General features: G+C 46.8%; 1 protein-coding gene across 2 annotated transcripts in view; it reads left to right on the top strand.

Annotated features, from left to right (window-relative positions):
- PHYHIPL (phytanoyl-CoA 2-hydroxylase interacting protein like) overlaps positions 1-16,532 on the top strand; it is a 148,415-nt gene that overhangs the window by 45,684 nt on the left and 86,199 nt on the right. Inside the window, exon 1 of one of the 2 annotated variants that reach the window (XM_048505816.1) lies at positions 15,639-16,034. The exons of the other annotated variant lie outside the window; for it this stretch is intronic. Within the exon in view, the coding sequence (XP_048361773.1) occupies positions 15,929-16,034 (106 nt within the window). The 5' untranslated portion in view covers positions 15,639-15,928. Of the gene's footprint in view, positions 1-15,638; positions 16,035-16,532 lie in introns of those variants that run through there. 2 annotated transcript variants of the gene reach the window in all.

Here is a 16,532-nt window from a genome sequence, read left to right on the forward strand (position 1 = left end):
TTGCATAAGAGAAAAATAGGTGTTTTTAAAAATGCTGAAGAAAAACATAGCATAATATCATAGTCATAAAGATGCCAGGAAAATGTCTGCAATGCATACAGTACAATGTACAGTTCTGCTTGCTGGAGCAAATATTGCTGTTGTCCAGCAATATAATCTATTGGTGTAAGTATGGAGAAAGATTGACTGATTATGGATGGGGGAACTTACCTCTTCTCTGCCCCACTGCAGTATCAGGTGCATGCCTGAAGTGCTCTTGCTTTCCACAGGGAAAGCTGAGAGTAGGAGCAGTAGGCGCCGGCAGAGACGTAGCAAGGGGGAAAGGTGCCCGGTGCACTGGAATGTCCTCCGCCCCCTCCTGTCCTGGAATGTCCCCGTCTCGCCCTGGAATGCCCCTGGAATGCCTCCAGAATGCCCTTGCCTAAGGTGATCAGATTTTCACCTTTTTAAAGCGAGACACCATTGGGGGGATGCGTGCGCGCACATGCGCGCACGCAGCCGCAGCAGCACACTGCCTTCTGGGGCGCTCCCCTGTTTCCCACCCTGTGACAGGGCAGGAAACAGGAACACCCCAGAAGGCAGTGCGGCAGCGCGGGAGGCTGCCACACTGCCCAAACCCTGTTTCCCGCCCTGTCACAGGGGAGCGCTTCAGAAGGCAGTTCGGCAGCCTCCCGCACTGCCACACTGCCTTCTAGGGCACTCCCGTTTCTTGCCCTATGACAGGGCGGGAAAAGGGGAGCGCCCCAGAAGGCAGTGCGGCAGCCTTCCAAAAATCAGGACATTTTAAAAACCCCGCGGGACGCGGGACAAATTAGTCAAAAGCGGGACTGTCCCGCCAAAAGCAGGACGTCTGGTCACACTACCCTTGCCGCACCCCCACAGGAGCACACACCCAGTGCGTCACGCCCCCTCCCGCCCCCTTGGAGCTTCGCCTCTGGGCGCTGGCCAATCCCTTGTACATCAATAGCAAGGAAGTTTGCCGTTCGCTACTTCTGCTCCCCATGTGCAGCAACTTCCTTGTATGTTAGTACAAGGAAGTTTGGTGCACTGGGGTTCTGTTGCCGGTGTGCTGTGGGGACCTCCTGTGTAATTAGCCAGTGATTTTGCTGCTACAGGACTAATACTTACTGAACATGGCACCTAAGTCAAAGCTGTGAAACCCCCATGCCACTCCACGCCCCAGAAAGCCACCATGTCTGGAAATAGTCTCAGAGGTTACCCACATTAGTCTGCAGTCAAACAGCTAGATTCAAAGTCCAGTGACCCCTTTGAAACCGAAAAGATGTTCAGGGTGTGAACTTGTCCAGAAAGACTCTCAAGCCGTAAGGTGATTATTTACAGGCAAGCCCCTGTTAAAACCGAGGAGCTTTACCTGTGCAAAACTGTGGGCAGAGATGAAATTGGAAATGTCAATTAAGTGCCTAGGATTGTAATTAACACAAGCTATTAGCATCTGAAGTGCAAGTCTGCAGGGCATAGTAATGAACAAATTCCTCAGGGGTGCTCATGAGGAAAACTTATCCTGTCAGAAGGATGAGCTGCTCCCCTTTTTCACCCCAAACCAGAGGTGATTAGCTGCTTGGAACAGCCAAATTTATCTGTGAAATGTTGGGTGGAAGTTAACCCCACCCATCACACTTGCTGTGGCCAGACTAGGGCTGTATTAACCAGTGGTTAGGCCCTTGGACTTTCAGGTACTTCAGGCCCCCTCCATCACTTCAGTCTTTCACCCCACTGCAGCTAACAGCCTGGGCCTGGTATGGCAGGTACTGGACTACAGTATTTCATTTTGAGGGTCTCCTGAAGAATTTTACTTACAGTTTACAGCATTTAGTCACTCATATGCAGTCAAGGTCACAACTGTATTGCTCATGGAGGTGTAATAAGGGAGGAGGCAGCATGACGTCACAACCCTGACACTAGCGTGCTCTTTGCCCGCTGTTTCCCACTCTCCCCCCTCCCCACTGACTCAAAACAAACCTCAGTTGACCACAAAGTGTGCCGTGCAACTTGCTCTCAACCACCTCACACAGAGGCGTTCCTCCCATTGGGCAAAGTGGGCAGCTGCCCAGGGCGCCACCTTGTGGTGGGCGACAAAAATGCAGGTTCGTTTGTGGGGGATTTTGTATTTTCAATGTTTTTTCAGTTTTTGGCTTGCAGGGGGCGCAGATTTTAGGCTAGCAGCACCACAATTTCAGGGATTTTTTGGGAGACTCTCCTGATGATAGGACCCAGGTTTGGTGAGGTTTGGTTTAGGGAGTCCAAAGTTATGGACTCCCAAAGGGAGTGCCCCCATCCCCCATTGTTTCCAATGGGAGCTAATAGGAGACGGGGGCTACACCTTTGAGGGTCCATAACTTTGGACCCCCTGAACCAAACTTCACCAAACCTGGGTGGTATCATCATTAGCGTCTCATGAAGATACTCTGAAATTTTGGTGCTGCTATCTTAATAATTGCACCCCTGAACGACAGGCACCCCCTAAATTTCCCCAGATTCTCTTTTAAAATCCACTCCCTTCCTGCCAATGCTTGTTTTCTTTCTTTCTTTTATTCTCTCAATGCCTAATAAAGGTTTTTGTTGTTGTTTTTGTTGTTGTTGTTGTTATTAAATCCACCCCCTTCAACATGGATTTAAAGGGAGAATCTGAGGTCCCCAGTTTTAACATTGAAAGGGATGCTGTTTCAGGGTGGGGGAGAATCCATCTCAAAATAGCATCACTTTCAATGTTGTTTAAACTGGGGACCCCAGCTTCTCCCTTTAAGATGGATTTAAAAGGAGAATCTGGGCTCCCTAGTTTAAACACCATTTAAAATGATGCTGTTTGGGGGTGGATTCCAGCATCACTTGTTTAAACTAGGGAGCCCAGATTCTCCTTTTAAATCCACTTTAAAAGGAGAATCTGGGGTCCCCAGTTTAAATAACATTGAAAATGATGCTGTTTTCCTCAATTGGGTGGACTGGATACAACCCATAAAATGTTTTCATAGCAGTAATAAAACATTTTGTAAGCATTTTGAAAATGTTTTCTAAAAATTATTTCTGCTGTGGGCATGGCCCATTGCTGTGTTCAGATTTGTGAGTTGGGGGATGTTCTATAATGTGATGGTGACTTTGAAACAACCTGGTGGAAAAAATCATTGTTTGGTCACAGTGGGGGAGGGTGGCCACCCGCGGGGGGGGCATCAAACTCAGGTTGTGCCCAGCACTCCAGTTTGCCTAGGTACGCCTCTGACCTCACATGCTCACTCAGTCAACACCTCTCGAAAAGGCTGAAGCCCTAGGGTGCTGGTAACAGTGCCTCAGCAAAAATAACATTTACGGTGCCCCTAGTCCCTACAGGGTTCCTAGGCTTCAGCTTAGTTGGCCTTATGGATAATACAGCACTGGCCGTGGCTCTTATCCAAATGCCTCCCGACCCCCGCTGGTGCTTTTAAAATTAAAGTTACCAGACATTTAGGTTACCAACCTCAAGATGAGGCCTGGAGTTCTGAAAATACAGCTGACCATCAGGCTGCAGAGATCAGATCCCCTGGAGAAAAGGGCCACGTGAGAGGATGTTCTCAATGATATCACGTCCCTCCTGAGCTCCCAACTCTCCAAACCAGCCTCCAGGAATTTCCCAGGCCAGATTTGTCAACTCCGTTGGAGGATCCCATCAAGGGGCCTTTTGTCTAGTTACGCCCACCAAAAAGGAGTAGCTCTGGAATAGGGATGGAGATTGTTTGGGGGATTGGCATGGGGGATTGGTGGTTAATGTGGTTAGTTTCAGTTATGTATTTTGTGTGCTGTTATTGGAACAGCTGTATTGTGAGCCGCCCTCAAGCCCTTTGGGGGTGAGGCGGCCTATAAATATTACAACAACAACAACAACAACAACAACAACAACAACAACAACAACAACAACAACAATAATAATAATAATAATAATAATAATAATAATAATAATAATAATAATAATAATAATAATAATAATAATAATAATAATAATAATAATAATTTGGAAAATGCCTAACTTGACTCTGCTGGCTTGTCCACCTCCCCGGTTTTTATGTATTTATTCATTTTTTACAAAAATACAGCCCAATCGTGTGTGGTGCTGTGTATTACATGAAGAAACATCAAATAATTACAAAAAAACACACTCAAACTTAAGCAGGGGGAACAGTTGTTGTTGGGTGTTGGTAGACACTGCCATGGCACCCAAAACATCATGGCATGTCACCTTTGACATGCGTGTTCTTCATTACTGTTCTAGAGCACGGCATTGCTCAGCCCAGTTTACATGGCTGTGTTGATCCCATCTTCATACCCATGCCATGCTATACTTAGTGCACAGGTAAAAATGGAAATCATTTACAGTGCAGTTCCAAGCAGTGTTGTCTGTGTAAAGTGTTGCCAAGCTGACTTAATGGCAACCCCTTAAGGGGTTTTTAAGGCAAAGAACTAACAGAGGTGGTTTGCCGTTGCCTTCCTTTGCACAGCAACCCTGGACTCCCTTGGTGGTCTCCCATTCATAAGCATAAGCATAAGCATTTTATTGTCATTGTGCACGCACAACGAAATTTACAGCAGCATTCCTCGATGCACACAATTTCAGACTCATACATCATCCACACTTTCCCCTTCCTCCACCCATCCCTACACAGCCCCAAATACATCAATATGAAGCAGCGGAGTTTAGCATAGCCACAGCTCTAGAGTAGAAGCTATCTCTAAGCCTCTTTGTCCTAGTTCTGAGGGCCCTGTATCGTCTGCCAGATGGTAACAGTTTAAAAAGAGAGTGTGCTGGATGAGACGGGTCCCTCAGAATGTTTTGGGCTTTATTTAGGCTTCGGGAATTATAGATTTCTTCCAAGGAGGGAAGAGGGCAGCCGATAATCCTTTGTGCAGTAGTGATCACCCTTTGGAGCGCCTTCCTATTCGCCACTGTGCAACTGGAGAACCATACACAGATGCAGTAGGTTAGGACACTCTCTATAGCACAGCGGTAAAAGGACACCAGAAGTTTTCCATCTAGTTGTTGCTTCCTTAAAAGTCTCAGAAGACTCAGAAGCTCACTGGAGCTTCTGTGATCTGTAAAAGTGATGGCTTATTTCAATATTGGTTTATAGCATTTATACAGGTGACCACATTTACAGACAGTCCACCTGTGACAAAGGGGCTTTCCGCACTGACAGAGTTGTACTGGTTTCTATCTAGGTTCACCTCAGTGTATCCGCACTGCAACTGAGCTCAATGTTGTTTTGTCTCAGCCCCCCCCCCTCAGAACTGCGACATCCCTGTCGCAGTTATGAACTGCACCTTTCTGCTGGAACAAGGTCAATACCGCTTCGAAGCTTCGAAGTGCGGACGCATCGAAACGACACCTCATCCGTTCAACCAATCAGGAACCGCTTTTGTGGCATGCGCAGAACGGGAGAGTCGTGGCGGGCATGTAACTGTAAACTGTAAAAACTGTAAAAAAAAAAAAGACCGCTCCCGTTTCCCGTGGTAACACAAGCTCCAATCACGCTCGAGGAGCGAAACAGGCACCAAGATGATCCCGCCCACTTAGCTCGGTTCCAGGGGGCCAAGTAAGTTGCTGTGCGGACAGCCTGGAATCGCCCCCCACTGAAGGGAACTGAGTCGACCTTAGCTCCCTTCTGTAGTGCTGAAAGCCCCAAAGTCATAAGAGCAGCATTTTATATAAGTGGGCTTCTAAAAGTCTTGCATACGCAGCCTTATAGTCAGTAAAGATTTGAAACTGGTTATCAACTTGCTATTGACAAAAGCTCAAGGTTAGATCACAGCAGAAGCTTAACGGCCGAGGCTTTATGAGCAATCCAGGGCAGAGTTATTTCATGTGGCATACACTTCCTCTGAAATCATCTTTGCTGTGATTGTTACAGCTGGTTTTAATGGTTGTTGTGTTACCGTTGCCCTCAGTATTTTTGATCACTTCAGAGATCTGGCAAAATCATCCATTGGATTTAGGAGCACGTATCTCTGTTATTGCACCATAAATAAGTTTCTGATTAATGCCGGAATGTTAATATTTTTCAAAAAATATTAAACCAAAAATTTAAAAATTTAAATTAAACAAAAATTAAATTAAAATTAAACATTAAACAAAAATTAAAAAATTTAAATTAAACAAAAAGGCTTAATTTTTTAATAATTCAGACTTTGGGGTGTTTTGATATTTCTGATACTATGATCATTCAGTTTTCTAGACATATATGTATTTTGTATTTGAATTACTGGTAGTATGCTGTTTTGCCGGTGCGATCATTTGTTTATTGGACTAGTGAACTTAAATGTGCATTTCAAATATAATGAAAAATACAAATAATCTTAATATGTCGATAAGACTATTTTCTTTTCAAAGTTTAATGCCTCAGCATTGGAGATTCTCCTGCACCATGTGGGGCTGACCTTTCTTTGTCTCCCCATTGCAAATATTCCACAGTCTTCACTTCTCGCCAGGGATCCTGGGAACTGTAGTTTGCTGAGTGACTGACCCTGGAGCCTAGAGTGTTGGTGTGTTCCGTAAGTAAGACAGGAATCCAGTATATTTTCAGAGCACAAGTAAGTCAGAATCGAATGTCTCCCTCCCCCTGTATTTCTCCATCTCCCCACATGGCAAAGATAATAAAGGGGTAGCTATGCTTCAGTAGATAAAGTCCAGCTTGGATATCAGAGAGATTTTTGCACAATAACAGTAGTTTGAATGTGGGATATTGCCCTGTTCCTTCCAATTTCCTTTCTTCCCCCTCCTTCCTGTGAGTGTAATGAATCATTGCCAGCCCTGAAATTAAATTCTCTCCCAGTCCCAGTCCTTGCTACTCTTGTCTACATTTACTCTATTCCTGTTGCCTTATTCATCTATTAGTTTTCTTCACTTTCTCCATTGACTCAGTGTCTGTCCTCATTCAAGCTGTAGCTCATCTTTGTGTCCTCTCGGTGACTCATCCACCCGTGCATTTACTGCTCCGTTAGTTTTCACTCCCAATGATTCCCCCTCCCCAAATCCATTTTGTGAGTCGAATGTCTTGGAGGGGGGAGAGAGAGAGAGAGAGAGAGAGAGAGAGAGAAGGCCAAAATGGGAAAGGGTATCTTTAGCCCTGTGCTACCCAACATGGTGCTTATGGTGTCATGGCACCTAACAATAGGTTTTCTGGCATCTACTTGCTTCCTCACCAGACCACCTCTCCTCCAAAGCAAAGAACCAGTCCTGGCTTTCCTTTACTTCATTGGAATATGGGGTGATTCATAAGAGTTCAAGAGAGATTTATGTCTGCAGAGAATACCCTTTTAGAAACAGCGGCCTCCATTATGGGATGATGCTTGGCTTGGAATCTTCCAGAATTTTGTGGAATCTCCTGCCATTTTGTGTTTGGCTTCTGCCCTAATAGCAGACACTTTGCTGTTGTGCCCAGTCCTGGTTCTCACAATCCCAAAATTATTCATAGGCCAAGCAGGGTTAGGAACCCTTGCCTTTACCCCTTCTTAGGGCGATTCTGCACATAAAATAGGTTCAACCCAGTTTTCTGAGAAGGGTACCTCGGACCTAGGGTCAAAGCTTCATACTGGTTGTTCCCCACTGCAACTCAGCTTTGATCCCAGGCCCTCGGAGGGCTGAACTCATCCTGTGTCTCTTTGCCGGGGCTTCTGTTCCTCGGATTGGTTACTGTTTCTAATGCCATGTTCCGCCTATCCTCACACACGCTATAAAAAAAACTGCCACCAGGAAATCGGAGGGATCTAATGTGGCGTTTTTTGATTGGCCAGCTGTACGCATGCTCGAAACACTCAGCTGTGATTGGCTGAATGGGGGACTCCTGGCACCAGAGATTCCACACTTTACTGGAATCGAGCTGAGTTCGAGCGTGGTTCCCTGAAAAAGTAGTAGTTCCCAACTGGAGTTGGAAATTTGACCGTTACATGGGGCGAAGCTGGTACAAAACCACGTCGATCCCAGTGGTTGTGCTGAGCACTTAGGTCGAACGCAGCTCAAACTTAAGTCAATAACGCAAGTGCGGAATCGACCTTAGACAGTCTTACAGTGGTGACTCCAGAAGCAACCATGAGAAGGTGGATTCTGGAGCTTGGCCTTCTCTTCTTCTTGAAATTCCAGAAATGTTTGAGTGGATACTAACAGTGCAATCCTAAGCAGTATACTGCCTTCTTAGGGCACTGACTTTAGTGGACTTACAAGTATGTAACTCTGCTTAGAACTGCACTTAAAAGTCATTGGCCTCTCTGTGTTTCAAGTTCTCATATGCTGGAGTTTGCTGATGAGGATTTTGATCCAAATATACTTGAATAAATGTCTGAATAACTTGAGAAGGAAGATAAATAATCAACATCTTGTCACAACTTGAAACCCTATACAATTCAGTGAAAGCCCTCAGATAGTGTTACAAGGATACTATTGTCTTGTGCTAATTGATTGTCCATCTTGGCTTGTTTTATTACCCTGCTTGCTTAATGCCTTTTGATGACTAATAGCTATTAGCCATAGGACAGAAGGAGTGGGTTGGGGTGGTGGTTTTTATACCCTGATTTTCTTCACCTTTAAGGTATCTCAAAGCGGCTTACAATCATCTTTCCTTCCCCTTTCCACAACAGACACCTTGTGAGGTAGGTGGGGCTGAAAGAGTCCTGAGAGAATTGTGATGAGCCGAAGGTCTTCATGTGTAGGAACAGAGAAACAAACCTGGCTCCCCAGATTCGAGTCTGCTGCTCATATGGAGGAGTGGAGAATCGAACCTGGTTCTTAGGTATAGGGTAGCTGACTTTGCAGGTTCTCCAGATTTTTGAGAGAGCAGTCTCCTCATCACCTCCCCTGCCAGCAGCATTCTGGCAAGGGATGATGGGAACTGTAGTCCATAACATCTGGAGGGCCGCGAGTTTGACACCTGTGGATTAGAGCCTGCCACTCTTAACCGTTATGCCATGTTTGCTTTTAGAAAAGAAGAAAACAATTTAGTGTTGTGGCAATATAAGAATATAAGAAGAGCCTGGCTGGATCAGACCAGTGGTCCATCTAGTCTGGCATCCTCTTGCACACAGAAGCCAGTTACCTGGAAGGTCAGCAATATTGACATTGAGGCCGAGGTCTTTCCCCGGTGCTGCTACTTCCTGCACTCATATTTGGAGGTTTACTGCATCTGAATGTGGAAATTCCCTGTAGTCAGCACAGCTGGCCGCCATAGTTGGGCTGACCCTCTGTGAATCAGTGTAATCCCCTTTTAAAGCCATCTCTATAGTCCTTGAAGAGAAACAGATCTGAGTTTTGCAGCTGTCCAGCAAGAAACATCCTTTTTTTCTAAGAACAGATGCTGTTTCAAAGACTAGCCCTTTCTGCATAGACGTCTGCCTGCTCCCCTAACTACATAACAAGAAATAGCTATTACAGAAACCAACACAAGTTAGTTATTTAAGCTATTTCTTATCCTGTGGCTTACAAAAATACCAAAGCAGTGTAAACAAACAAGCACACCAACAAATGGTATGCTAAACATTCTGGGTGGGATTCATGGGATTCATCAAAATTACAGCTAAGGGTTAGAGGCTGCCTGGGTCTCTGATCATTGCTGGCCAGTAAGAAGGGAACAAAACCCCAGCCTGCATCTTTGGGTTACCATACAATGCCTGACAACTGGTAGGTTGTGGGGATGGCAGAGTCCTCAGAGAGGAATTGCCCCCAAAAATGCTGCTTACTGAAAGTTCTTGCCATAGAGCTCCTCGTGACTCCTAGAGCTACATGGAGCCACAATCATCAAGAACTCTATGGTCAGAGCTTCCAGTAAATAGCCAAGGCCTTGTTTTTCTTTTTAATTTTTTTCTCCAGGACAACCCCTGTTTTGACCCCAGTTTCTGCCCACATCAACTGAGCATTGGAGGGCAAGGACTACAATTGGCTGGAGATCTCCTGCCTTTAACAGGCAAATGAGAACCCTGCTAGAGGTTAAACAACTGGCGGCCTTCTTCCCACCACTCCCCACCCTTGTTCCCTACGTCCCTATTGCAAAAGTTCCTAACATTTCACAGCTCTTTAGAAAAGTTGCTCTTGAAATTCTCGTGACTTGAGTGAAATGCTGAGCACAAAACAGAATTTTCATTGTACCGCAGTTCCAGCAAAGGCTGAAGATAAGTACATCTGAAATGCAGGGCTTGTCATATGGGCCCCATTGTGAAGAAAGAAGCTGCCAATGCAAGACGCCAAATGTGTTTATTGAAGAGCGAATTGCTATTTTGTAAGAAATGGACTGAGACCGCCTCATTTGAGATGCTCACGCCGGACAGCTGGTAGCTCCTTGCCGGCACCTCTGAGTGCCGACCAGCAGTTAAATCGGCAACCTAGAGGTGGAAATCCCCCTGCCTTGTATAACCTTGCTAAGCCACATGGGCGTTGCAAAATTTTGTGGTCTTTAATCTGTATTTATTGGCATTTAATCTGTAGAGAAATTAAAATATTGTAAGCAGCTGGGTGTGAATATAAATGCCGCTGCTGACAGCAGGCTGTTCCTCCTCACCCCCATAAGAACATAAGAACTAGCCTGCTGGATCAGACCAGAGTCCATCTAGTCCAGCACTCTGTTACTAGCAGTGGCCCACCAGGTGCCTTTGGGAGCTCACGTGCAGGATGTGAAAGCAACGGCCTGCTGCTGCTGCTTCTCCTGAGCACCTGGTCTGCTAAGGCATTTGCAATCAGAGATCAAAGAGGATCAAGATTGGTAGCCATAGATCAACTTCTCCTCCATAAATCTGTCCAAGCCCTTTTTAAAGCTATCCAGCTATCCGAGCCCTTTTTAAAGCTATCCAGCAGTCCAAGCCCTTTTCAAAGCTATCCCCACCAACTATGTCTGTCCTCATTGTTATTCCTAAAATTCTAACACTACTTTTCTACCAAAAGCAAACAACCAGAGTTGGGAGTGGAAACTGTGTTTTCAATGAAAGAACCCGAATGTTGGCTCTGCCTCTCTTCATAACATCTCTTCTGACCTTCCCTGTGTAACATGTTTTAGTTACACCATTGACCAGTTCATAGAGCTTGCACAAGCCTTATTTTTTGAACTGCCAGTGGTCACCACCAGAGATCTTCTCTAGACCCAGCCAACTTGTTGGAAGGTGCCAAGAGCCACTCTGGGCCCAGCCATGGCACCAGATGCTGGGAGCTGCTCTGAGCCAGGAACAGCTCCTCAGCACTGCCCCCGCCATGGTGGGGCGAGATGGGAGTTTCCCAGGCCTCCCTGTGTTTTATTTATTTACATACTCCACTTATACCCTGCCTTTCTTCCCAGTGGGGACCTATAGAAGCTCACAGCACTCTTCTCTCCATATTATCTTCACATCAACTCTCTAAGGTAGGTTAGACTGACAGTATGTGACTGGCTCATGGTCACCCAACAAGCTTTCCATGGCACAGTGGGGATCCAAACTTGGGTTTCTCAGATCCACTGCATCACACTTGCTGTAGATAGGTGGATCTGGATCTATTTAGTGGATCCCTGTATTAGCCATCTCGAGGTCCACAGTTTGGATATTGGGTGATAAAAGAATTAAAATAGCACATTTCTTGGCATCATATTTCTCAGGGGTGGGTTCCATGTCTGATGTTTCCTTCCGCCAGCTTGCAGCACAGTTACCTACTCTGGTTCATCCTTTTCTGATGCTGCATCCACATGTACCAGGAGCCTCCCAACTACATGTCACTCCTCCCAATTGCCAGGCTGTCTGTAGGAAAACAATGTACATGTTTACGTATTGCCTCTTTCTCAATGAGACTCAAAGTGGGTCTCATCATATACACAATGTAATCAGACAACACAAGATGCCTAATAAGTAAAGCAATGGGACCAGGATCACAAAAATTAGGAAAACAATGCAAAAAAGGGGGGGGGAGGCCATTGGACCTGATATATAATAAAGAGAGAAGAAAATTGAACTGTAAAAGTAGAAGGCAATGCAATAAAAGCAAGATGAAACATACAATATTCATCAGAATAGACTATCATCCCATTCATCTTATAAAGGAGCCTCCTTCCGAACCACTCCTTTATACTTTAGTCCTGTTCCCTTTATAAAAATGCCTCTGGGAAAATTCTGTTCTGCCCAAACTGCAGAATGGCAGATGTCTGGGAGCCTTCCTGGGCCCCTTCCTTCCATGAGGAATGTGCGTAGAGATTTACTACATGCAGTCCGATTGCGGGATTGTTCAGGGTTCTAGCCATATTTGCTAAGTGTAAAGATGTGGCACTGGCAACAAAGGCAAGTTAATTCATGCCACTGTATTCCCTATAACTGTGCATGGGTGTGAAAGCTGGACGACAAAGAAAGACATTTCCTTTGAAATGCGAGTGTTATGTGGACTGCCAAAAATAAATGGGTTCTAGATCCAATCAAGCCTGAACTGTCCCGAGGTGCTAAAATGACTAAGCTGAGGCTCTCGTATTTTGGTTGCATAATGAGAAGACAGCAGTCACTGGAAAAGACAATAATGCTGGGAAAGGTGGAAAATAGCAGGAAAAGCGGAAGACCCAACATGAGATTGATTCGGTGCCAGATTTACCTATAGGGTTGGCAGGCTGAAGCTTAAGGCCTCAAAATCTTGGGGGTCTCCGCCCAAGAGGGTTTTTTTTAGTATTTTTGACACTGTCATAAACCTTTCTTATACATGCTGTCATAACACATAGTAGTCTCTACACAACCCTTCCGTAATTTTTTCTTGCACTCCATTTCAGAATAATGCTGTCTTGAGCCAATAACTCAACCCTAGCATTGATTTCTGTATTATTTTGTCCTTCCAGAACTTCACTGAAGTGGGCCCCATTTTGCGAAAACTCCCCTTCGTGTTTTCTTTTCTAATAAATGTTGAAAATTAATGTTGCTTTTTATTTTCAGTGTCTAATCTAAGCATAAACAAAAGATTTGAAAGAGGTGCTAGCAAGTACAAGAGAAAGAAACTGCCACTTTCCTCCAGCATTGGGAGGGGCCTCACAAGTGGAATAGTTTAGGGCAGCGGTTCTCAACCTGTGGGTCGTGACCCCTTTGGGGGTCGAACAACCCTTTCACAGGGGTCACCTAAGACTCTCTGCATCAGTGTTCTCCATCTGTAAAACAGATGAATGTAGGGTCGGGGGTCACCACAACATGAGGAACTGCGGCATTAGGAAAGTTGAGAACCACTGGTTTAGGGCCTCTCTTCATCTAAATCCAGCACTGAATGGATTGACTCTCTGATGAAGTCACGGCTCTTGGTCATCAAGACCTGGGCAAGGTTTTTTAAGGACAGGAAGCTTTGGAGGACACTGATTCATAAAGTTGCCTTGAGTTGGAAGCAATTTGATGGCTCTTAATTCAGGTCTGCTGAAACAGTGGAGGAAATGGTTGGCCCAAAGGGAAAGCACAGTGACAATGCCCTCTACGTTCACAGCATCCATAAGAGTGAAATGGGGAATTGCTCCTGGGTGGAAACAGCCATGCTCTAGCTAGCCAAGTTGGCAGGACATCAAGCTTGTGTGGTTTTCTCGGGAGATTACTGCTTTGTGAGTGCAGAAAACCTGCTTTCAGGTTAGCTGGGTTCTGCACTATGAGCCATGTGCTGTTAGCACTATTGAACATTTCAGAGAGGACACATGGCTCATGGACACTGACTGTACAGGGCATTTGTAAGGTTTCGTGGTCCATCTCTGGCTTCTTCAATAGCAGCATTGGGAATGACCATTAAGGTTTAGGGAATTATTGCCAATCAGAACGGGTAATAGACTCTCTCATTATAAGGCCACTTCCTCTATTCATATGCTTTGAAAAAAGGAAGATCCACATTTTTATCTGATCTTTATCCACCTTAATTTTAAGTCCCCTAATAGGCAATGAAAGTGTTTCAAGGGATGGCCCATGTTGCTGTGCGTAACTGTTGTTAGGTGTGTCATAAATAGCAATGGCCTTTCCTGGGTATAGGTGAATATTAAGAGAGATTGTAGAGCAAAGGTGTTCAACTCTGGCCCTCCAGATGTTCACAGACTACGATTCCCATCAGCCTCTGCCAGCTGGCAGGGGATGATGGGAATCATAGTTCATGAACATCTGGAGGGCCAGAGTTGGATACTCCTGGTTGTGAACCTGCATAAATGTGGTTGGACACTCCATGGTTGTGTAGACCTGCATAAATGTGGTTGGACACTCCATGGTTGTGTAGACCTGCATAAATGTGGTTGGACACTCCATGGTTGTGTAGACCTGCATAAATGTGGTTGGACACTCCATGGTTGTGTAGACCTGCATAAATGTGGTTGGACACTCCATGGTTGTGTAGACCTGCATAAATGTGGTTGGTCACTCCATGGTTGTGTAGACCTGCATAAATGTGGTTGGACACTCCATGGTTGTGTAGACCTGCATAAATGTGGTTGGACACTCCATGGTTGCATAGATCTGCATAAACGTGGTTGGACACTCCATGGTTGGGTAGACCTGCATAAATGTGGTTGGACACTCCATGGTTGCATAGATCTGCATAAACGTGGTTGGACACTCCATGGTTGGGTAGACCTGCATAAATGTGGTTGGACACTCCATGGTTGGGTAGACCTGCATAAATGTGGTTGGACACTCCATGGTTGTGTAGACCTGCATAAATGTGGTTGATCACTCCATGGTTGTGTAGATCTGCATAAATGAGGGAGGCATGAGCAATGCAAACAAGTTGAAATGAAAGATCTCAACAGGTGTCCATTGTGAAGGCAGGAATGAAAAGGAGTTTGTGAGCTGCCTTGAGTCTCCTTATAGGAGAGAAAGGTAGGGGTACAAATGCAAACTCTTCTTCTTCTCCAGGAATTATAATTGTTCTCCAGACTACAGAGATCCATTCCCTTGGGAGAAATGGCTGCTTCAGAGGGTGAATTGTAGGGTATTTTATCCCACTTAGGTCCCACCTCTTCCCAACCCATACCCTTCCAGGCTCCACCCACAAATCTCTAGAAATGTCTCAACCTGGAGTCAGTAACCCAACTGAAACTGACCGGTATTTGCGGAACTTTTCGTTCTTGTAACCAGCAATGGAGTCTGGATGTTCTGATGAAGTTGGGTTACAAACTCAAAGTTGTGAAATACCTGGAGATTCTTCGGGGTAGAGCCTGGAGGGGGGTGGGCTTTAGGAACGGAGGCCAGGACGCCAGCCTCCAAAGTCGCCATCCTCCCCAGGCCCAGCGGAACATATTGCAGTCATATGAAAATCCATTGCAATTCCCGGAGATCTCCAGGCAATTCCGGGAGATCTCCTTGGAGACTGGCAAACCTAGTCTTTCCTCCTCCCATCCCTGGAATCATGAGGTCTAGAAACTTTATTCCTCCGATAGTGACATTTTGTCTTTCAATCGCTTTTTTGAGAATGTATCTAGGAAGCATGGGGCTATATTCCTGCTGAGGGTGGTGATTCTAGGGGCAGAATGGGGCTGGAGAGGGTTGGGAAGGGGGGCGTCTGAGAATACAGTGTCGTCTGGGAAGTCGCCGGTCATCGATCTTTTCCACGCCGCAGCCTTGACTCCGCAGGAGCGGCGCGCGGCCCCTTTAAGAGCGAACGAGCTCCCCAAGGCGCGGAGCGGCTCGTCTCTCTCCCTCGTCTGCCCCCGCCCCCTGCCTCTATTGCGGGCACAGGCGGTCTCTCCCCCCTCCGCCGGCCTTCCAATCCGCGCCTGCTGCCTGCCTGCCAGCCAGCCAGCCTGGAAGCCAGTCCCGGGAAGGGCAGGGAAGGGAGCCGGTCCGCTGCAGCCAGCCTGGACAGCCGGCCCGAGGAGCAGCCCCAGCCGAGAGCAGCCGCCCCCACCCTGCCTCCCTCCCTCCCCGTCGTCCGTCTCGCGCCTTCCATCTCCCGCGCCTCCGTGCCCAGAAAGCCGTCGCCAAGTTGCGGGGAGGGCGAGCGCCAAGGCCCCCGCGCACAATGGAGGTACCTCGGCTGGACCACCACCGGAGCAGCCCCTCCAGCCCCTGCGAGGATGTCATTAAGAACCTCAGCCTGGAGGCCATTCAGCTCTGCGAGAGGGACGGTGAGTGGGGCGGCTGGCGGGGGTGGCGTTGTGCTCAGCCGGCTTGAGAAGGCTTTGCGCCTCTGGAGCCCCCCCTCCCTTGGATGCTCATACACAATTAATCCTCCCCGTCTCGGCATATGGCTCTTGGTTGCCCCTTCATGGCATCCTCCCTGCGCTGTATCCATGTACCCCCCCCTCCATCTTGCACACCCCAGCCTTGCTATTTCAGAACAAAAGGACAAAAGGGGGGGAGGGAGGCAGAGGGTCACACCTTACGGTGCCTCCTCCTCTCCCATTTGCGCGCTTTTGCCTGCTGAGATGACAGTCGAGGAGGGGCGGGCTCCCCCCTCCTTCCCCCAAAGCTCGAGTGGACGTGGATCTGCACAATGCACGAGCGATCCCGGGCTGGCTAGCGGCGGCGATCCCTTCTAGACGCGCCGTGATTTCGAACCCCCTTTTCAGACTCCGGGTGGTGGGGGCGGTGGCAAGAATTGCTGGGTGGAGAAATGGAAAGAC

This window comes from Sphaerodactylus townsendi, linkage group LG08, assembly GCF_021028975.2.
Source record: "Sphaerodactylus townsendi isolate TG3544 linkage group LG08, MPM_Stown_v2.3, whole genome shotgun sequence".
NCBI lineage: Eukaryota > Metazoa > Chordata > Lepidosauria > Squamata > Sphaerodactylidae > Sphaerodactylus > Sphaerodactylus townsendi.